Source organism: Copadichromis virginalis, linkage group LG19 (genome assembly GCF_057382275.1).
Source record: "Copadichromis virginalis isolate Kocher_CV1m ecotype Utaka linkage group LG19, C_Virginalis_male_GT1.1, whole genome shotgun sequence".
NCBI lineage: Eukaryota > Metazoa > Chordata > Actinopteri > Cichliformes > Cichlidae > Copadichromis > Copadichromis virginalis.
The window spans coordinates 32,015,671-32,038,232 of NC_140636.1; the positions used below are offsets into that span (position 1 = coordinate 32,015,671).

At 40.6% G+C, this 22,562-nt stretch overlaps 1 protein-coding gene across 3 annotated transcripts; it reads right to left on the bottom strand.

Moving 5' to 3' along the window:
• Positions 1–3,707: 3,707 nt before the first annotated feature.
• grhl1 (grainyhead-like transcription factor 1) lies at positions 3,708–19,560 on the bottom strand. Of its 3 annotated transcripts, none has more exons than XM_085441229.1 (16): positions 19,371–19,560; positions 17,017–17,206; positions 16,668–16,741; positions 16,037–16,170; positions 15,700–15,932; positions 15,006–15,088; positions 14,571–14,724; positions 14,132–14,243; positions 13,647–13,741; positions 10,773–11,016; positions 10,176–10,303; positions 8,509–8,537; positions 8,224–8,309; positions 6,697–6,782; positions 6,229–6,293; positions 3,708–4,999 (listed from the first exon to the last, which is right to left on the bottom strand). In XM_085441229.1, exons 1-16 carry the CDS (start codon positions 19,388–19,390, stop codon positions 4,885–4,887), a joined length of 1,848 nt encoding a protein of 615 aa, XP_085297355.1. In that variant the 5' UTR covers positions 19,391–19,560; the 3' UTR covers positions 3,708–4,884. The 3 variants fall into 3 exon arrangements, with proteins under 3 accessions (XP_085297355.1, XP_085297357.1, XP_085297356.1); XM_085441231.1 differs by having other exon boundaries at positions 17,017–17,209; positions 19,371–19,558; XM_085441230.1 differs by lacking the exon at positions 19,371–19,560 and adding an exon at positions 17,314–17,375 and having other exon boundaries at positions 17,017–17,209.
• Positions 19,561–22,562: the final 3,002 nt, after the last annotated feature.

The following is a 22,562-nucleotide window of genomic DNA, read 5'->3' on the forward strand; positions in this document are numbered from 1 at the left end:
TCTCTGTGTTTGGTTTTTGGTCTCATGTGTTTTATATTTCATTTGACTTCCCCTGGTCTGATTATTCCAGATTTATTCCCACTGTGTTTCCCACCTGTTTTCCCCTCACCTCATTACCTTGTGTATATATTGTCCGAGTCTCCCTTTGCCCTTTCTTGTGTCCTCCCTCTTTGTAGTGTGCCTCTCCAGTTCCCGTAGAGTAATTTGGGGCTTTTGGTTATTCATGTCAATGTTCAGCCTTAAACCTGAAAACAGTTGTATTCTAATATTATTAGTAGATTTATATCTATATTATATCTATATATGTAATCAGAACTTTTAAAAAATGACATGGAGTATAAACTACAGTAAAGTAGAAGTAGAAAATAGTATAAAGTATAACAAATGTACTATAGAGTAGTAGTAAATTAAGAAGAAAACGGTGCAAATATATTAAAACTGCTCTTCAGTAAAGCACTTGAGTTCCTGTAGTACAGTTTCTGTACTGTAGCGGGAACTCCGAGGATCTCTGCAGGAACAGCCAGCGCAAGCTCGCTTTGGTTCTTCACTATAAGTGTTAGCAACTCTTTGTACCTAAGAATATTTTCTAAGTCTGTTGTAATTACATTTACTAAGCTGTGGTCTGTTGGGTATTAAAAGGAAAAGGATGGTGTTAAAAATGCAATGAACTCATCAGGAGCGGACACGGACAATGTTCATGCAGCAGGGAGAGAAGGGTCTTCTGAAACCTCCTCTTCATCCGCACACTTCACTAGAGATGACTCAGCTTTCCTATGCAATATCTCTTTACAACTCTATACAGCAGTACTTTAAACCCTTCATTTTAACCCTGAACTGCTTGTTGTACTTTACACTTTGTTTACGCAGTCACTTTAGTTGTCTTTTTCGGCTACATTTAATAACCTGTTGTTATCTGCTGTTGTAACAATGCCGTATGTAACTATAGAAATTTTGAAATCCAGTGCCAACGCTTAACTTACTAATTTCAATTTAAATCAATTTCTTTAAATCATATAAGAGAAGAGTTGTGATCAGGAACCACTTTCCTGATCAGTCATCCATACTTACAACAGAAGTTCCTTCATGACACCAGCAGTGGGTTTAATGCAAGACGTTATGCTAACTCAAACTAGTTGAAAGAAAATGTCCAAAACACACATTTTTATTTGTCTTTACAGGATATATCCACTATCATTTATGCAAATTAGTGCATTTCAATAAGAATAAAAATCTCATTGTGGCTTCATAATGTGGTGGTTTACACTTTTTTTTCTCCCAGGAGGAGACAAAAATCCCTTTGGGTTTGTGTCAGAAAGAGCATCTGCTGTAAAAAAAATAAAAATAAAAAAATCGGATAAATCAAACATGTGGAGCTACCTGCTGTGGTGACTTCCTGTGAATAAGGGAACAGTTGAAAGTAGCTTTCAGGGCATTTTAATGAGCTCATTTGCATATTCAACATTTTAGAATACAAAAACATAATAACAAACAGTTTTATTCAGTAAGCAAATAATTCAAGTTTATTTATATCGGGCTTCCACAGCCATAAAAAAGTTTCATCATGTGTAATAGTAGAGTTTTTTTCTAATCTATTCTCCTGCAGAATGAGAAAGTAAAAGACAACAGATGGTGGAAGACACTTGAAGGCATCGCAGTGTGGCAACATGGCAACATGGCAACATGGCAACACTGGCGAGGCTGGTTGGTTAAATTCTAACTGAGTGCTTTCTCCTCTTTATAACTGCACAACTGAACCATAAGAGAGCCCCCTCTTTTATGATCATATGTTTAAAGGGATCAGATTGCTTCTGTAGCCACAAATGGTAGTACTGCATGAGTCTACCTACTGACAGCTGTAAGCAGGGCCAGGTGGGTAACTTTGGTGAGACAAAACTGGAGGTTAGAGCAGGTAGCTACTAATTTGCAGGTTTTTGTTTTGGATCCCTGTTTAGATGCTGAAATGTCTGCTTTTGTACATGACCACTAATAAAAATAGACAGACTAAACAACTAAGTTCAATAAGCATGACCTGCATTCACTGGTCTGTCTGCTTTCCCAGGTGTTTGGCTATTCTTTACATAACTTTCCCACACTATAAAACTCAATGCTGACATCATGGCTCTAGTCCAATCATCTTTCTGACCTCCTTCTTTAAGCCAATCAGCCTTCACTCTCAACCTAAATCACACTGCTAATCTCTCATTCTCTCTTGCAGATTCCTTCGTGCAACTTGCCTCCTCTCCATCTCCGCCTTACCCAAATCACTCCATCCAAGCCTCCATGTTATCTTCTCCACCACCAGCTTCTAGACTCTGGGGAGCGGGGTGAGGGGGTTGTTTGCCCTAAATTCTATTAATGCTGGGTGTCTATTCAGTAGTGATGGACCATCCAAGCTTAATCACTAGATAATAAATTCTGTATATCAATAAATCATGTTCAGCTCCTTCTTATGATCTTTCCTTATTGAACTAATATTAAGAACATTAATTTGCTCCAAAACACACCGATAGAAGCTGTAAGATTGTCTCCACAGACAGGAACAGCAGGAATCAACATCTGCATCTATTGATAACAGGATAGAGAGAAAGACGTTCTCCAAAAGCTGTGCAGCTGATTATAAATGCAGTTATAATTAATGCTGTTATAGCAAGCTGTAGGCTGTTCGCCCAGTTAGAAAGGGTATTTCTGTTTTCTGTGATGTTTTTTTTTATTGGCTGAAGAAAAAGAAAAATATTCCTGTTTGGTTTTGGTTGGTTTGCATAATGAATGAAACTAGCACCACTGAGGGAACAATGGACTGGGAGGTCATTAATATGCAAATTCTCATGATCATTGATTAACAACCACTGATCAAAGATCATTGATCAAAGACCACTGATTAATGGCCATGACTACCATTCACAGAGAGTTGGGGAATGGCTGATGTACACATCCTGGACAGGGAGGAATGCTGGTTTGAGCGCGGAGTCAAGGAGGCAATTTACATGAAAAGGAAAAGACCATCTCTGAATTGAGGAGGGGGCCTAAGGGTACGTCTTTTGCCATCTTACAATTCTGCATTTTTACATTTTCTAAATCACCAAGTTAATACATGCACAATTCTGTGATGCACACTTTGTACTTAATTCAGTGATTTTAGTAATTTACAACTTGACAAGTTGCACATATAAAACATATTCTCACTTACACTTAAAACATGTTTGAAATAAAAGAATCGGTGAAAATGAATCAGTGAAATGTAATGTTTCCAAATGATTTTAAACCGAAACATGAAGGATAACCTGCCTCCGATCAGGTTTATAGCTCATTAAGTCATTATAATCGCTTTGTAGTACACCACTCTGGGTGGTAAACTTTATTTTAAAAGCGTGGGTACTGTGTTTTTCTACATCTTTACAAAAATGAGTAATTTAAATGTTAATTGTAGTATTAATGTATCAAATTTCAGGACCTAGCGCAATCAAAGCATGCCAGCTACTGTATGTGGAAATTTGTGGCCAGGTTTCCGACAGAGAAGCTTCTCTGCACCAGGCTATCCTGTCATGCCCACTTCCTGTCTGCAGGGTTGGAGTTGATGCCCAGACATCTGCTCCTGTGGACCGACAGTTAATCTCTGCCACAGCCCAACAGATCAACCACCATCATATCTGATATTTAATAAAAAACATCTTATTAGAAGAAAGAAAAAAAGTCTTACACAACCAAAACAGCAGCTACAGCAGAGCTTTTATTAGGGAACAAAAACAACAAAAAGATGTTAACTTTGTGTTCCTGAACGTGTAATTTTTGAATAACTTCATATAAAAAGAAAAAAACAACAACATTATATTATGATGAAATAGAAATCTATATATGGTTAAAAAACAATGACCCACATCCATTCTCTTAATAAATATATACACAATAAGTACTGAGATACAAAAGAGAGATCATTTAGATCCCTTTTTTCTTTTTGCTATGTACAAATAAAAAAACAACAACATGATTTCTATAGTGTATGTTATGGCAATTGATGAGATTTGTTTTCTGAATCATCATATTGCACTTCCAGGACAGCCATTACAGACTGTGCTAGATATTAATTGACCTATTTTTACAGCATTTGTGAATCTACTCTAGAGGAAAAGGGTAGTTCTGTTTTCGCAATATTATCAACATATTTAGTGACCATTTAATACTTACAGAGGAGACCATTATTTAAATTGATCTGAGAAAAAGCATTTTTTAATGGCACCTAAAAAAAATCTTCTAGGCTAAAAAAAAAATACATTTACAATATTCTACCAAATTATATGATGGTTTTACACACTAAATACTGCCACGTTTTGTTTAGTATTAATACACTGAACCTCTGGAGCTTCATCAACAATTCAAGGGCATTTTACTACGAATTTCTGTGTGCTAAACTTTGCAGATCATCAGCGCTGTGGCTTTAGAATGGGAAAGATAATCTCTTTCTTCTGATGAATGAATGAACTCTGCTGCTTTGTATAGCATGAGGTATAGCAGCACTTCAACTGCTCTGCAAGCCTGAGCAAAATATACAAAAGCAGGCACTGACATTTGAGGCTCAGCTCATATTCTCACTAAATGCAAAAGTGTCATGTCAGTGTCAAATATGTCCTCACTTGTTAATTCTTATGCACAAACAAACAGCTTTATAATGATCAAAATGTATAACTTACATCTCTAACCAGTATCCGTTAAGAGCTATGGCTTTTAAAAAAAGGAAACAAACAAACAAAAAAACATCTGTTGAACGCTAATACAACACGCAGACAACATGAATGACAGGTCCATAATCACTGCATAGCCAGAAGTGTAAACTTGACGGCTCCATTTGTCCTCAGCCCCTCTTTTCAGGGTAATCTATCACATCTCCAATCAGATTTCAGTGAGGGTGAGTTTGTACAAGCCGCCCAACTCCTCCATGGAGATCTGGAAGGTGTCTTCGTTGGAGTAGTGTTTGATGATGTTGTCATCCATGTGGACTAGAATGCTGTCAAAATGACAAAATAGTGTGTTGAAGTGAAATATTTTAAAATGTTTTTTTAATATTATGAATTATTGTGACATATATGTAATTTTGCAGTGGTACATATTCATATGAATCATAGCCAAAGTTTTAAATACGTCAGTGTATCCACAAATAATCCATATGAGCCAAAAACATGGGCTTCAATATGATCCAAACAAATCATTTCAGACAGCTTTTTCTACTCTTAGCTCTGTATGACATCAGTGACAGGGGAAATACTTAATATGGTCATTTAGGCTTAGTAACCCCTCCCACCTACTTTCTTTCAAAGAGAAGACAGCTGTTTTTTAAGGGAGGTGAAAAGACTGATTTTTTGCTTCACATAATGGCCCAGTATACAATAAATACACTTATTTTGAACTGTGACTCATGCAAAGCTACTCTAATGGAGTTCAAGAATAAAGACACGGAGCTGGAAAGGGGCATATTAGAAAGCATTAAGTTTGGGTGCGTGCAGGACTAACCATGCCAGAGCCACCAGCTGGTTAGCTTAGCATAAACACTTTCTCCCATTATATAAGTGTAATTCTTGTAAGGCATGTGCGTATTTCCTCCCAGGTCGTGATTACCTCATCTGCATGTGCTAATTGCTGATTGGTCAATTAATCCCCAAGTTTACCGTTACTTTATGTGTGAGGAGAACCTGTTGTGATTTAATTATAATAGTGCTGTCAGCATTAATATTGTTAAAATGACGTTAATGCGAGTTAGCGTGGATCGCCCCGTGCTGCACGGCGTCAACACATTAACGAGCTAACCGCAGTAACGTGTTGACGCCGTGCAGCCCAATGCACGGGGCGATCCGCGCTAACTCGCTGACAGAGATTTACTGCATTAGTGCGGTTGTGGCGTTAACGTCATTTTAACAAGATTAACGCTGACAGCACTAAATTATATATATTATTATAATATAAATATATTTTGTTATAATTTATATGATATAATATATATAAAATAATTTGATGTAAAGGGGAAAAACCAATCATTAGTCTAGAAATACAATGGAAAAATATGATTGGTTATAACTAAATGATCTATTTCATCTGCAGGTGAAACAGTTCAGTAAAGCACCAAGAAATATAGAAATACACTTTATGAATTTTGTATTCATTTGTTCATGGATAACAGATTTCCTCCTTCACAAAGTTTCAAACATAGTGTGGAAATGTGATAAACATGTATACACTCACCCTTTCTTGCACTTCTTGTAGACCTTTCCAACCTTATCATAAGGCAGTTCATACTTCTCCGAAATCTGGTTGGAAAAAACAAAACAAACACAAATTTGTGTTAAGAGAAATACAGAACACCTCTACTACCTGTTATCTCACCCACTCCACATAAGTACTCTATTACTAATATCCATGACCTTCACACTCTTTTTCATCTTTTTAAACTTGATGACCCCTGAAGTACCCATTCCACTTTTTTCCCAGGACATTTCCACGTTCCATGTCTTTTCTAAATCTTTTCCCCTAACCCTCCCCTCCATTAACACCTTTTGTCCCCTGTGCAATTCTAAAAAACACATTTTTATTTTTTCCCCAATCACTACTTTGCACGATTCCTGTGTTAGTGGCTCAGCAAAGCTTAGATGATGCAAGAAACTGTTCTTTAGTACAATCCATAGCTAGTTCGGTGAACTGAGGACAACTTACAGCTTCCACCAGGCCTTTCAGCGTGGGATTCTTCAGCATGAGGGCATCAAACACCTCGTCTGTTTCCTTGCGCACGTACAGCAGGACTGTGTGGTGAAAAAAGAGAGAGGAGGCAAGCAGGCGTCAAAGAAAAGCATGCACGCTCATGGACTGAACACAAACACAAATTCAACCTCAGACAAATGTCAGCGGCAGTCATAAAAGGGTTTATCTGCGTCAGACCAGACTGCTTTACTGATGCTTTGGTACATTTGTGTGGGTTTGAGGATTTGAGGTTTTACCACATCTCCAAAGGACTTTCAGAGTGGTGAAGCTGCATGCATATATGTACACATATGCCTTGAGCCATTAATACATTTGCAGCTATACTATATATAACACTGCAAGCCATCTCTTTGCTAGACTGCAGAAGAACATGCAGAGATCTCAGATAGAGCGCTCCTAGAAGGTTCACTGATACTACACTAGATCTGGTTCCAACAGATTTTTAAGACAATTAAAAAATAATACAGTTTGCTGCTGTAATCTGAGTATGTGGCTAATTTATCTACTTCTTTATGTGGACTAAAAACAAACAAGACAGGGGAAACTGAGAGATGCTTTTATGATGACACAAGCCAGATTTACACATTTACACTGAAGTAGCCAAACATAATGACAGATTTCAGTTTGAGGAGCCTGCACAGGAGCTGACTGACTACTCTCTACGTCACTGAGACGTCAACAAGTCCCCAAAGCTTACAGTTTTACAACAAGGAAAAACATGACTGCTGTGGAAAGGTAGTAAACCTTGCCACAACAGTAAGCCAGTACAGAAGGGTTTGTACCACTTGCAGTGTTACAGCACCTTCTAAATGTAGTTACTTCCACTTTTCTGCCTTGTGTCCCCTTGAAATGAAGCAGCATGTTTAAAGACCACAGAAGAGAAAAAAAGTGTCCAGTTATTGATGAAATTATTTTGAAAAAACATGCAATCGGTGACTCCTTCCTCCCCTCTCTGTGGTTAACATCATTCCGCAAGAATGTATTTAACAAGGTCGAGTGTGGCTTTGTGAAGGTACGAGAGGTGTATTTGTGCAGAAGCACTTTGAAGCAGGCCTGAATGTTTAAAACATTCCTCCCTAAGCTACAAAATATTTCAAAACATGCATTTACAGATTTGTAATGTATTGAAAATTGTAGTGTCTATGAATGGGATAGGTGGTGAAGGGCAAATGCTTGTTTGCATAGATGTCTGCATGCACGCAGTGATCTGTGGTATTTCGTTGGGTCAGTGGAGGGCTGGGGCACGTGTATATGTTGGAAGACTTGGAATTATCACATGGCCCAGAGAGAGAGCGAGAACGAGGGAGAGAGTGTGTGTGTGTGTTTGTGTGTATGTATGTGTGGAGCTACAGGCGCTGACCACAGCAAACACAGACGGACACGCACGCACACGCAGCCGCACAGGGGAGCATCACTCAAAGGCTGCTGATTAGAACATGAGCAGTGTGGACATTGCACTACAGCAGCAAACACACGTAGTACCTTTCTTTGCTTCCTCCACTCTCGGCAGCTTGTTTTGGGGTGAACCGAACTCATCGTCACTGAAGGGTAATCTCTTCATGCCCGAGCTGTGGTTGAAACACACACGCACACAAACAGCTGCTTAAATGGTCTCAACAACCGGCTGACAGGCCATAAAGCACGAGCACAGACAAAAAAGCTCACGTACATTTCCTAGAAACCGCAACCCTGTATGCATTTTACCGGGAAGTGTCAAAGGTCACGGCAATTCAAAGCTACCATGAAGCAAATGTGAAGTGAACTCACCTGTCTTCTCCATCATCTGTGGAGAAGGGCTGCAAAACAGAGAAAAATAAGAATTTCACTCAAATGCAACATAAAGGTTACAAACTACATACAGCATCTCACAATACATTTTATTTGCATTATAGTTAATTGTTATCAAATATTTATGATGATTTGTTAAAATATATCCAAAAACGTTTTTAACCAATTTCCTGCAGTTGTAACTTTTCACGTAACTCTTCATGGTAGTGGCTAAATCAGTCAACTAGGCCAAAGGTAAAGTCAACAGCCGAGTCCAAATAGTTTCCTGTGTTGCCCCATTTATTCTTCCTTTATCACTGAGAATTGGAACTGGTCAACATAAACCAGTCTGTACAGCTGTGGACGGTGAAGTGCAGGTCGGGTGGACTGACAGGACTCACTGGTATCTTGTGGCTCACGCAACTGCACTCCTTTTTTATCTTGTTAGCGCTCGTGTTAAATACCAAATATCGATTAGTGTCATTATTTATCTATCACCCGATTGAATAAATTTGACTGCAAAATGTGAGAATAAAGTAGAACTTGTCCATTTAGTCTCAAACACATCAACTTAATGCCTTCAGATTGCAGGCTCTTAATAAATATTAGAGTTTTTTTATCATATGAAACAAAGTAAAAAAGCAGATCCTCTGATTTAAAATGATCCAACTCTTTTTTTTTTGTAATTCCTGGAAGGCTGTTGTTTTTCTAGCCTTTCGCCCTTTGACTGTATCGATTACAGGCATTGCTGTGAATAGATTTTCTATTCTGAGAGGAACATCAGCAAACCCGTTGGTTATCAAAAACTGATAGCGAGGCTGCAGAGAGTTCGGTCAGGTTCAATGTCAATGGCATCCCCAAAAATAACCAACCTCCTGTCTCTTCCTCTGCTTTCCTGGTATTAATGTAAACGTCACATGCATGAGAGAAGGGGGAGGGGGTGGGGGGGGGGGGGTGTTGGTGTCCTACTTGCATCATTTACCAACAGGGGGCAGTCAAAGCTCACACCTAGTGGAATTTCTCAAAAACAGTATCCTTTGCCCGGTAAACTCATGTGAGCACGTCAGGTGTGCATGCTTCGCCGTGTGGCGTGCTCATCTTGAAAGTGCCATGTGACGTGTTCACTGTGGCAGAGCTCAGAGTCCAGTTCTAAAGAAGAGGCGCTCCTTCCGTTTAAAACTCATAAAAAAGCCAGATAACCTGCAGAGTTCAGGTAAACTCCTATATCTCTCCTCATCCTCTGCAACATGTTTCCACAAACCGACAGGAAAACTGCACTCCTCTCTCCCTGTGCACCAAGACTATTTTTTGCTCTGAGCATATGAACACATAAATCAAGGTGGTTGTATGCCGGTTTGTTTTGAGTCACTGGTAAATGAATCATGGTGTGAGTAACCAGTTTGAAACCTAGCCATCAGTATGTAGGACTTGTATCAAAGCTCAAAACCAGAACTCTCTGTTCTTGCCAACTAGCAAGCAGGCAGGTCACCTCAACTCAGCTGGCAGCCGAGTGGGCGGAAGCTGAAAAACAAACTGTTTATGGACCACCTAAGATGCTATGAATGTTGCAACAGACACGTTCGTGCTTTGGGAATGGCAGGAAACATACAGTTTTCAGTGGTGGCCTAAAAAAAAAAAAAAGTTTTGCGGCTTTGATCGGCACTCACATGACGTTGGAAGGTGGAGAAGTGAATGTCGGGAATGAAGAGGACAGGCTGGGTCTCGAGATCAGTCATCATCTTAAAGATGGTCACATCGTTACGTTTCTGGAGCATTGGTACTTTCATGTCTGCAACTTTGAGGGGAAGACAGCAGGAAGCAATTTAATATTCATGCAGTAGGATGAAGTCAAACATAACACGACATGAGTGAAACAAGGTTTGATTGAATACATGTTTGCTGAAAGTTATCCAGCAAATGCAGAGGAAAACCTCCTGGACACATGAGGACCACATTTACTCTTGTCTTTGCTCTATTCTGGTTTCCAGTATTAGAGTGTAGTTATAGTGAAGTTGTAGCGTAGGTCTTCAAAATAAAAATGTTTAGCTGAAGCAAGCTGAAACATGCTGCAGAGCTCAGAGGAACTACAGCTGCAGGGGGTAAACACACTAAGGGGATGTTTTCATCTACATACAGGAAATCATTTTAACAAATACACGTGTCAGGGCGACTTGAAATGAAAATTGATCGTACTGTGGAAGCCTCTGGTCATTTTAGTAATGATATGTTGTAGCTGATTATCCTAAAACTTAAGAGCAACTTACAAGCCAGCCCAGAGTTTAGGTCGACAACTTTCCCTTTCCTGCGGGACTGTTTCCTCTCCTCATCTCGGATCTTCCTCTCGGCGCCTTTGTCACAGAAGACTTTGATCTGGCAGTAGGCACGGTGGATGGGCTTGTTGCTGCGGTTGTTGTAACTGTAAGTGTCGATCTGCAGATTCAGGGGAAGACCCTTCACCCCTTTCTGAGAGGAGAAGTCTGTGCTCAGACAGTTGACGGAGATGAAGATCTGTGAGGGGAGGAGAGAGGAAGAAAGTTGAGGACCGAAGCAGACTAATGTACAACTTTAAACTTAAAAGTTTGTTTATTAAAGTAGAAACTGCTTCTTAATCATGAAGCCAATGCGATGACGTTTAACTTTCAGGAAGGCCTTGATGCAGCAGGTATCTCATAGTCAGGCCTCACATGCTTTCAGTGTCTTTTGCTGGCCTCTTTTGGTGGGCTTTAGTAATTACATGCTCATTTTACTTTCCTTTGTCCTGGTTATTTGCTTTGAAAACACACTCTAACTGTGTTAACACAACACACAATCAAGACAGGTTTAAAAATACCACATAGAAAAGTCTCAAGGGGAAAGTGCTTAACAAATTTATTAGATCACCACCAAATGTAAGGTTTCTGCCACACGTGTGCGTTTTCTTGTCTATATATATAATTTGCTGTTTTACAAAAGAGCAGAACAATAGTAAAGTAAGTCATTATTATGCTCGAGTTATTTCTGACTTCTCAGAGAAGTCCAGTGTTGAAATTTGGCTATAACCACCTGAACTATGTTCAGTGAATTTGATAGATTTTAGTTTGAATTGATTTAATTAATTTGTTAAGCAGTGTACAAATAAATATAGCCTTTGTCGTTCATTTGGTGTATTCCACAAATGAAGACATTTAACAGTCTTTAATGGTCCTTAATGGTCAACAACTATATTTTAAATGTTAAGGAAAAAGTCTGTTTGGAGCAGAAACATTTTATACATCATTTTATATCCATAAAACCTAATTGGGGACAATAATTAATAATTAATTAAAAAATTCACACACACTAAAGGAATACCAGGTGTTACTTTGAATCCAAATCATTCAATATAATGTCTTATAGTATTTAAAATGTAACCAGTTTAGTATTACGAGTAATGGAAGTCATGGAAATCATATGATAAAACTGCACTTAATAAATCGATAAACTCGACTTGATAACAAAAGTACTTTTAAAGAGAACTGATGCAGCGTCACAAGCTTTTCCATAGAGCATGTTACTGTGGATGATCTAATACTCTTTCTTCCTTTTTTGAGCTGTTTCAATCAATAACAACCACACACATGCAGACAGTTTGGATGTTGGTGCTGTTTTGATGTAAATATACTAAAACAATATGATTTGCAACCTTGATTTGATATAGTAAAGCCTTACATAACTTTTGCCTTTGTTCCTCATCTTATAACCTTTATTACCTCCATCATCACAGGACTATATAAGGGTTACATATACAGTACACTTTGATATATGCACATATACTGCTATGCATTCAGCCCAAGGGCAAACCACACACATACAGGTACTTCCTCTAACGGACTTCTCACCTTAACACACACCAAGTTTAACTAACACAACCAAATGATTAAACTCCTAATTATATCCTGAAATCCCATCAGCATGTAAATTGACCTCACTTCCCAAGGTCAGAAACCCAAACTGATCCTCTCAGACATCCATCCAAAGACACACACGCCAAACACCTTCATCTGTAACCAAACACCTCGCTGATGAGATGCTCAAACAATGTGGCTGGGCGGTTATACAAATGGTGAAGTAACAAAAACACACAAGGATGAACATCCTATGAATGCATGCCACAAGTCATGAGACAGTTAGACCCACATCCTGGTATGCAAGCGTGAGTGTGTGTATAAGTGTGTGTGTGCTTAGGAAAGTCTGTTCATGTGACTTTATTTATCCAAAGTGTAGCCTAAAGAAAAGTACGCCGGTGATGAGCGGCAGCGCCGTGTTGTCTCTTTGTCTGTTTGCCACCTTGTCAGTAGTCTTCCATCTCAGGCCGAGAGCAGAGCAGAGCAGAGCCACAGGGCAGCACGAGGGTTGGGAACAAAGAAATAAACAATCATGAGTGGAGACGAGGACAGGAGCTCCTCCTTTCTGACGGATTTTGTTTGACAACTGTTCCATCTGGTCACCTCCCTTCCCAATGAGTTTCCTCATTCCTGCACTCTTTGTTTCTCATGTCCAAAAATACCTAAACATGCGACATCACAATAAGGGTGACAGGCAGGTTGGACCAGTCAAGAATATAAGAACAGAGTGTAGGAATAACTCTCTCTTTCACACACACTCACACACACACCTACACCTCTGTGTTTTTACACAACCTGAGTAACCACACAGGAGAGGAGTGACTGCGACATGACCGCATCCTCACTCTTCTTTTTTAAAACCACTAATTATATTTAACAACTGTTTTTGGGGGGATCAAAGTGAGCAAAGGGGATGACGATCACCCATAAAGGGGACTCGGCACCTGACACTGTCATTCAGGCACGGGGCCTTAACAAACAAAAAGAAAAGGAGGACTATTTTTAGGTGTCTAAGTTTGTTGTTGTTAAAAGGTCAAGCCTCATATTTAAACGTTCAAGACCAGGAAGTACGCGGAAGCCTCGGATCACCGGTGATCCTGAGAACCAAACACTGTTCTTGTTTTGACAGGAACACTGAAGTGCAAACAGTGAACTGTCATGTTTGGACTTGGTTCAAGCAACAACTGTGTCAGAGATGTCAGTGGGGGTGTCAGGCAGCCGTGTACCTGTGAAGGTATGGATGTGGGTGTGGATGCGTTAAGTCCACTGACTTACTTTGGCCTCCTCGTTTGTGTCCCAGGTGAAGGAAATGGCGTTATATGAAATCTCCTCAATGTTGCCGATGGTGTTGAAGCTCTCCTTGTAGTCAGCTGGAGCAACAGATGTTGGTTATTAATAAATGATGTATTGAAAGCATATTAACTGCTTTATGCCGAGTAAAAAAGAAATTAGCCCATTTAAATAAATCTAAATAAATGATAAAAAACAAACCAGAAAAAGTAAGAAAGGTAAGGTAACTTCAACATATGCTGAGATTTATGAAAGTTACAGACTAACAGTAATCCATCAAAAGCAAAATGAGCTGTCACAATCAAAGAACACATCTTTTCCTGCTAAGCTGTGCCTACAAACAGCTGCTTGAGTTTGCAGACAGATGAGGATTAGCGTGTCCGCTATGTCTCCGCACTCAAACTGGTCGGTTTGGTTTGTTTTATTTCACGATGTGGTTTATTATGAAAACATCGTTTTTCAGAACTTACCGATGTCGAGGCACCTCTGTTTAGCCGTGTGCTGTCTGGAGTGCCAGTACTTCCAGTGTTTTAGCTGGTCGTCTCTGCACTTCTCCTCTCCAAACACAATCATCACCACGCTCTGAGGAAAAAAAATAAAGCACAGTGATACCTTAATATGACTGTCAATAATCAGATTTTGCAATACACTTTCTCCTGTCTTCCTCCCTTCATCCCCAACCGGTCATGACAGATGGTTGCCCCACACTGAGGTTTCTTCCTGTTAAAACTGAGTTTTTCCTTCCCACTGTCGCCAAGTCCTTTGGGTTTCTCTGTATTTTGTAGGGTCTTTACTTTACAATATAAGGGACTTGAGACAACTGTAGTTGTCATTTTTATATGAATAAAACTGAATTGATCTGAAATGAATTATATGTCATTTCCTGGTTTTTTAAGTGCTCTTTCTTACCCTGACTTTGGTGATGGGTTGCTGCAGGCCTTTGTTGTCAATCTCCCTGAGGGTGATGGGGTAAAACTGGCCCTTGTTGAGGTACGTCATTGTCCCGTCACCTGTCTTCTGACGCAGAGATTTGGATGCCTCGAGAGTGTACTCAAAATTATTCCTGAGACACACAAAAATAAGGGTCAAATCTAGTGAATACCATAAACAACAGCACGCTGCGTTTAAAAAAAATCCCTTCTGTAAACAAATCCGAGGAGACGAATGAAACAGCAGAGTAACACCTAGCGGGCTTTAAATATGTGCAGACACTTGTGAGACACACAGACGGGAGTCTGGTGTCTCCCCTGTGACTGAGATGAATGAAGCCATTCTGCTGTGCCGTGTCAAAAGCTGAATGGCGGTGTGGAAGTTGGACGGTGGGCCGGCGGCAGGGCGACTTACCCCGGCACGGTGTCAAACTGAGTGTAGTCCTCGGGCGTCATGGAGGTCATCCGAAACTGGAGATCTCCTGGGAGGGAAAACACCTGAAGCGCAAAAAAGGAAAACAGAATCAAGCAAAGCATGGGAACAGGAAATACAACAGCTGCTTTGCATAAATTTTAGATGATTTTCTTCAACTAGCAAACTGTGTAAGCAACTAGATGAACACTGTGTTTCATTCTAGTCATTTATTAGGCTAGGCTTTCTCTCATCAGGTATAACAGTTTGTTTTGGTGTTTTTTATTCCCCTTCATTTTGGTTTTTGTTTAAAAAAAATGGCTCTGCGGCCACCTCCACCCCCTCCTGTACAGGGGTTTTGTTGGCTTTTCTGAGGTAATTCCCCTCCAGGTTAAAAAGAGAAAGAGGAGAGAGAAAGGGCTTTGGCTATTGTAGGAGAAAAGTACAGCACTTTATTGTGTTGGTGAGACAATGGCATAATAACACACTGGCCACTATTTTGGCATGTTCAAATAAAACCAGGGAAGGTTGAGCCCACCGCTGGCTCCATGGGATCGGGTGAATATCCTATTGTCTGATGGGAGAGATCTGAGAGGGGAGAGGAGAGGAACGCGAAGGAGAAGGAGGAGGTGGGGTGGAGGGGGTGCTGGGAGAGCATTGGCAGGGTTTTGACGGGGGGGGGCATCGAAACACTCACTTCCTGGGAACCATCCTTAAAGCTCTCGGGAAAGGTGGAGTCAGGGGGCGTACGAGCCTGGGTGCCAGGGCTGAAATGGACCGCGTTGTGGGTGAGCTGGCGGTCAAAGACGCCCACGTGGCTCTCCGTTTCGCTGCAGTTGTTTGGCACAGTCACCGAGAAGCCGTGAGTGGGCACCTCTGTCTTGATAGTCTGGTTTGGCACGGTGGCAATGGAAACTGTGACAGTAGTATCTGAACAAACAAAACAAAGCAAAAAAACCCAAAACAGTTAACTGATCATCAGGTTTCTAAATTTTTCTGTTTTTTTTTGTTTGTGTTGCTGAATCAGAGCAGACCTGGTGAAGAAAAGTGGGCTCTCTTGTCTGGGCCCAGCTGAAGAATATTGAAGGGAGGCTTGAGCACCGGGATCCTGTTTTCCATACTGGCTTCCTGGAGTTGGACTATGGAGTGTCCGGTCTGGATCTGGTGCCTGTGACGAAGTAGAAGTGCACATAAATTTTAGATCTCCAATACAATACATCATTGCTTTGATAAACCTTGAAACAATGGGTTATTTATATGATATGTTTTTCTGCTTCTCCCTTTTCTCAGTCCTGGGTTTCACCTTTGGTGTTGCCATGCCTGAGAACTGATTAACGACCCATTGATAACACAAAGGAATTTGTACACCGGACATTTTCCTTCCTTTTTTGAGAATTTAAAGTTGTCTTCTATGACACTCGGAGCAGCTATTTTAGTACGCCTGACTAAAGCAGCAAAAGAAATCCTAATGTCAATAATCATTTTTCCTTGCTGCTCTGGAGAAAACAGGTACACTCCTGAGAATAAATGTGCATACAGTTTTTAAATAGAATTTAAAAATCATATCACAAGAGCTTGAATCGCTCTCTTGTTTTCCACTGTTGCCCTCTGCTGTGCTTTTATTTTTAAAGGGGGAGGTGGTACGCGGAGAGGACTGCCGCTTACCTTTTGTTGGGATCCACATCAGAGACCAGTGTGTCTGTCTTGGGCTGGTGTATTGTTCTCTTTTCCCTGGGCACCTGTATACGAGAGTAAACACAGCCGCTCAGCGTCTGACCACATCACATCTACCAGACTGGGTCATCCTGCTGTTTGTACTCATAGTTAGATCAGTTACATGACATAATGTAGACTCTGTCTCACAGATGTTACTTAATGATCAGATGTCACTAAGGGTGAGGATCACAGAGGGAAAGTTTGCAAGAACCTGGCAACTATTCCTCCAGTATGTGATTTTGCACTACTCCTCATAGAAGGAGGGGAGAAACTATTCCTGCTGAGCTTTTCCTGATACCTTATAGTAGTCGTAGAGCAGACCCAGAGCTGCGGCACTATCCTCGTCTCCATTTATGCTCATCATCGCCTTGGTGGCAGCTGTCAGCGGGTTCTCCAGAAAAGATTTCCAGGCTTCATCCTCTGTGGTGAAAGAGCGACGCTGGCCGCCATAACCCGGCTCGTTCTGGAGAACCAGGACCGCACGTTTACTGCTAAAAGGGGGAGAGTGTGTGCTTTAGTTACCGCATACAAAGCAGTTAATGACATGAAATAAAAGCCATGGATGTGCGCAGCAAAAGGGAAGAGCCGTCCATACTAGAAGGGATTCATCTCCTGTTATGGACTTATTTTCCACACTGACTCCACATAAGCTCTCCAGACCGGGACCTGAAATCTCAGTGTCGCTCAAAACAGACAAACAGGTTATAAGAGCGAGAGATCACCCATGTAGATGTTTTTTTTTTATCTGCAGGACCAGTTGGTCAGGCTTTTCGAGGATTGTGCAACAAATCTCTGCCGCTGAACCACAGAGGCAGAAGGTGTATCGAGAAAAAGATGCTCTACAGGATCGTCCAGTGTAACGACTCTAGTTCGGGGATCACTCATTGGTTGAGAAGCCGCCCGCATGTGACGCATCTGACCCGGCTGCATTCCTGCGCTGTGCTTGCAAACGAACTTGTTTGTGACAAATAATCATGAGATTTTAACGCTCAGTCGCCGCCTGCCTCGCGCTCCTTCTCTTCCTCTTCAAAATTCAACATCGCCTTGGTATGCTGTGCACAGTGTGCAACCTTAAGCTATTTGAACCTGGGTGCATTACATTTAAAGTAAAACAAAAACGCCTCTGCGTGTACGAAACGGCTGATGATGAGCCTGCGACGTTTGCACTGAAGTCACCTGTTTACAGTAAATTTTAATGTTTACACAGCTTCTGTTTGCTGAGACGCGTTAAGCCCCAGTCAGAGTAAAGTCATTAATGGAGCTCTTGTTATTAAAGTTTCATCCACAAACTTCGGAAACCGCATATATCCCCTCTTCAGCCATCCTGCAACCACATCCAACAAAGTAATTATTATAAAGTGTGAACGGACTGGATCAGTTTCCATGTTGAGTATCTACAACAAATACAACTTTTTTGTCTCCCAGTGGTCAGAGAAAGTGATAATTAGTAACCCTATATCTAAACGCAACCTGATATAATCCATTATGTGTTGGCTATAAAAAAATATATCTAAGGTAAGGCAATATAAGCCATTATTTACTAAAACAATGGTAAATGGTAAATGGCCTGTATTTATATAGCGCTTTACTAGTCCCTAAGGACCCCAAAGCGCTGAAGAGTCTGATTGCTGATCAGGCAAAAATTACACTGAGATGTCAAGAAATAAAGTGAGTAAGGCAGCATGAGTCCAGACTTCTGTCACTTTAATGTACAGGAGCAGTAAAAAAAAAAAATAACACTACTTTTTTGGACATTTAGAGAAAAGAGCTTTAATCCCTCATTTTAAATTAAAAAAACAAAACAAAACACACACAGCAGTGTAGAGTAAAATCCATGAAAACCTCAGATAGCCCTGTGCTCGCTTGTCTATGTTAGTCGTGGGGCCAACGCCTAGCAGGTGTACGATTTCACTCCCCTCAAATGTCTCCTTGTCACTGCCCTCAAACCCCCCCACACACAGAATACAGAATATATCTCAAACTAAACACTTATATATCTGAAAAACACTGATTTATTTTTATTATTTTATTATTTTAAGCTCTATCTTCCATTAAAACTCTTTTACACCTGTGCAGAGGCAGTTTTCCTTGGCTGACACCTTGCTGCCGGAGACTTGTGCCTATTCCTGAGCAAACATCATTTCTACTATCCACATAACAGTTAAAGCTTAAGGCAAAATCAAACAACCGCCCATCTCTACTCCGGGACGGCTCTTATTCCAACAGTCGCCTCCAGCTCGCACGACAGGTGGAGGTACACCTGTACAGGCTCGAACATGACAGGTGAAACGAGCGGAGTTACAACACCATGGGAAACTATGAGACTACACCAACTCCCCGCTTGGCAACCCGCTGTAACAGAGCACACTTACCCTTTTAAAAGGAGCTATAATGATCGTAGAATAGGCTCATGCTTATATGCGACACGAACATCAGGACACGATTTTGAGAAAAATACAGAAGGCTGCAGCTGCAGGTCACAGTGTGACCTCGGCTTTTGAAAAATCCGTCAGTGCAATGAATGTATTTGTTTAAAAAAATAAATTGCAAAAATAATCAGAAAATCCACAAAAGCAATTAAAGTCAGTATTACAAGCTTATAGTGTCAACATGCTCGTTGTGCGGGCTAACAGAGGAGTCAGGACAACTTACTTGTCATGCTCCTGTGACATCTCGGTCGGTCGAACTGGACTTTCTAGTTGGTACTGAAAATCCAATCCGTCTTCTTTACCACCCTGGAAAACTCCGCTGCTAACACTGGATAAGGGCCACGGCAACAAACAAGGTGTCCCCTCCTGAGAGAACGGGTTTTGTCGGCTTTTCTCGCTTTTTGGGGCAATGCTTAGAAATTAAGGCCGGTTTTACCTGTGACAAGGACGCGGATTGGATTACAGGTGGACGGGAGGCGGGGTCTTACTGTCAATTGCCCTTGCCGGGCTTGTGATTGGCTCACCTGATGGCCTACCTGCAGCTGTAGGGTGAGTTTGGAGAAAGCAGTGGTAAAACTGGGTTTTAAAAGCTGTGATTTTATCATATTGGAATATTAAATGAGAAATATATTCCCCCTACCCCTAAAAAAGGCCAGTGCAAAATTTATTGGGATGACTTAAAAATTAAAATGATTTACAAAAAAAAGGAAAGAAAGTCTTTGATGATTACAGTCACTAAGGAAATATTCACTTATTTGTACACCTGCAGGCTTCATAGATGTCACTATGTGGGAGCTACTATGATGGAGATTATTGTGGCAGAAAGACCTGATTCACTTCACAAAGACATGAACAAGCGCGCTCTTTTAAAGTCTACACTGATAACTCCTGTATAACACGGTAATAAGACGTTTAGTAAACTAATAACGTAATTCACTGATAAATGATCAACATGCTGTGGATAAGTGGAGACCTGTTTTTATGAGCATGAACTCAATTCAAAGGCGACAAATTAAAGGAGAACCCTCTGTCTCTGTATGGTGGCTCTGTGAGAGTTTTTTGATAACGTGGGTCTTCCTGGAAATCCTTTGCTATCCTACATGATGCTGTGGGAATTCTTTGTCATTGTTATTTATTTATTTCCTCAGTGTTTTGTGTTAAGCTGTTGGCCAACATGCTGTTGGCTGTTGTCTGTGCTTGCATTGAAAATGTACATATGAGTATGACTAAGTAATGCAGCTCAAATCTATCTATGGGTACAAATAAAATAATCTAACCTCATCTAACCTAACCTGTGCCCTTAGAGCAGGGGTGAGCCATTCATTCACTAACTGTAAACACTTCTTTTATTAGTGGCAGTTTATAAAGACTTAAAATTGATGTTAAGCAGAACTGAGTTCAGATTATAGGTGCGACCGTACACAACAGTCCCATCCAGCCCCTTGGGAAATTTAATTGCCCACACCTGCCACCTCTTCTTCATCTAAGGGATTTCATTCATGTTGAACTATTTCTATCCTGATAGGATTCACCTCTTCCAGTATGACCTCCATCCATAAGGCTAAAGGAGTCCCTTAATGGTTTGGAAATTACCCGAATTGTGTGTTATGGCCTGTATGAAAATTTGGACCAACTTTTTAGCCAGCTGGCTCCAAGAAATATGTTTGAGTACCAGATTATTAGAATTTTGCAGCAATGATGCCAAGTCACACAGAAGCTGCTGTGATAACATCGTAAGAAGATAGTTTACACTAATTTCTTTGGGATGCACAGATATAGTAGTGAAACATGGGTATTGCCAATATCGGACCTGCTATTGAATGATATCAACAAATAAGATGCCATCTACTGACATCAGTGGTCGGTATATACCTGTGCGTTCAAATTTATGAATAAGTGACATGACAAATATCACAAGTGGTCTATCAGTGTGCCTGATATAAAACCATGTGTATCAGTATTTACTACATGAAACATCTTTGATGAATACAAACGCTTACAGTAACCTGTCTTAATGCAATAAAACAAGATGATAAAACTGTAAAGCAAGTGAAGAATTATGCTTTGGGCTTTTTTGTGTCAGTTTCTGGGTATCTTGAAGGCAACAAGAAACTGAATTTAAAAAGTTCCAATCATGGGACCCCTCACTCACCTAAACATATTCCCTCACATAGCTGGGGGCACTTTTTCCATTCTGTTTAACGGTAAGTACACCTTTCGTCCCACCTGTGTCTCTACTACTAGATGATGTTACAGAAGCTTGTTTACCTTCTTCCAGAGGACAGATAAGCATCAGTCTGCACAGCTGCAGGTAAGAAACAGGCAAATTAGTCCCGAAAGCCACATCAAGAGTGCAAATAAAGTGATGACACCACTGAACCAAGAGCTTGGAATAGAAGCACACTAGCACTGGCAGTCACGCATAAAAGTTTGAATAAATTAGTGGTCATGTGTCTATACGGCACATTTAGGATTGTTTGATTGCCATTTGCTCTGCAATTAGCTGTGAGCTATGACTCTAAAACAAGCAAGATGAAAAGGAAGTCTGAGTGAAAACAAACAGCTTTGTTAGCGATAGAAGGGTCTTAAGAGATGCTATCAGATATATTCAAAGTTTCCCCCTCACACAAACACTTACATAGAAACTCTCCAACGACCCCACCCCACCCACCTAGCCTAACTGCCTACCGATCCCCCCACATCCCTGACACACTCCCATGTAGACACAACCTCCTGCTCCTGGATCCTGGTGTACTGTTTATTTATCCCAGTGGAAGGACACCTGCTTCTACTGGTGCTTATTTGTGTTTGCATTGAGGACATGGGATAGTAGAATAAGGGAGGGATGTGAGGATGTGTGTGTGTGTGGTGCTTTGTGTGTCTGAGAGGGGAGGCTGGGAACACGTGGCTGCGCTGTTGATGGTAGCTGCTGCTTGATGCTGACTCGACAGAGCACATATAGGGAAAACACACCAAAGACAGCAGAATGTGGATCAAAGCACAGGTTCAGACATGAGAAAAGACCTGCTGAATCACTTTTGGGATGTAGAAGACACATTTCATCTGAACAACAGTGTAAAAGAACAAGCTTAAAAATGTGTTGTTAAGAATTGCTGAAAATTTTAAAGTGAACCGAATGTCTTTAAAACTTATTTTAGTTTTAATTTCAGGATGTCCAAATAAGCCTCTCCCACTTTACAATTCTCCTTTGATGCATCTTTTTGTCCCTCAGAGCGCCTGAAGGACAGTCAAAGGGGACTTTCTATAGCTTAATGCTTTGATTCAGAGCTGTTTGGTTTGTTTTTCTTTCTATCCAGACTTTTGAAAGTCCCTCTTTGTTTGAAAAAGAGATCTATGTCCATGCCACCAAAAAGCATCTCATACAACTTAAAGTTAATCACCTTCAAATAATGAG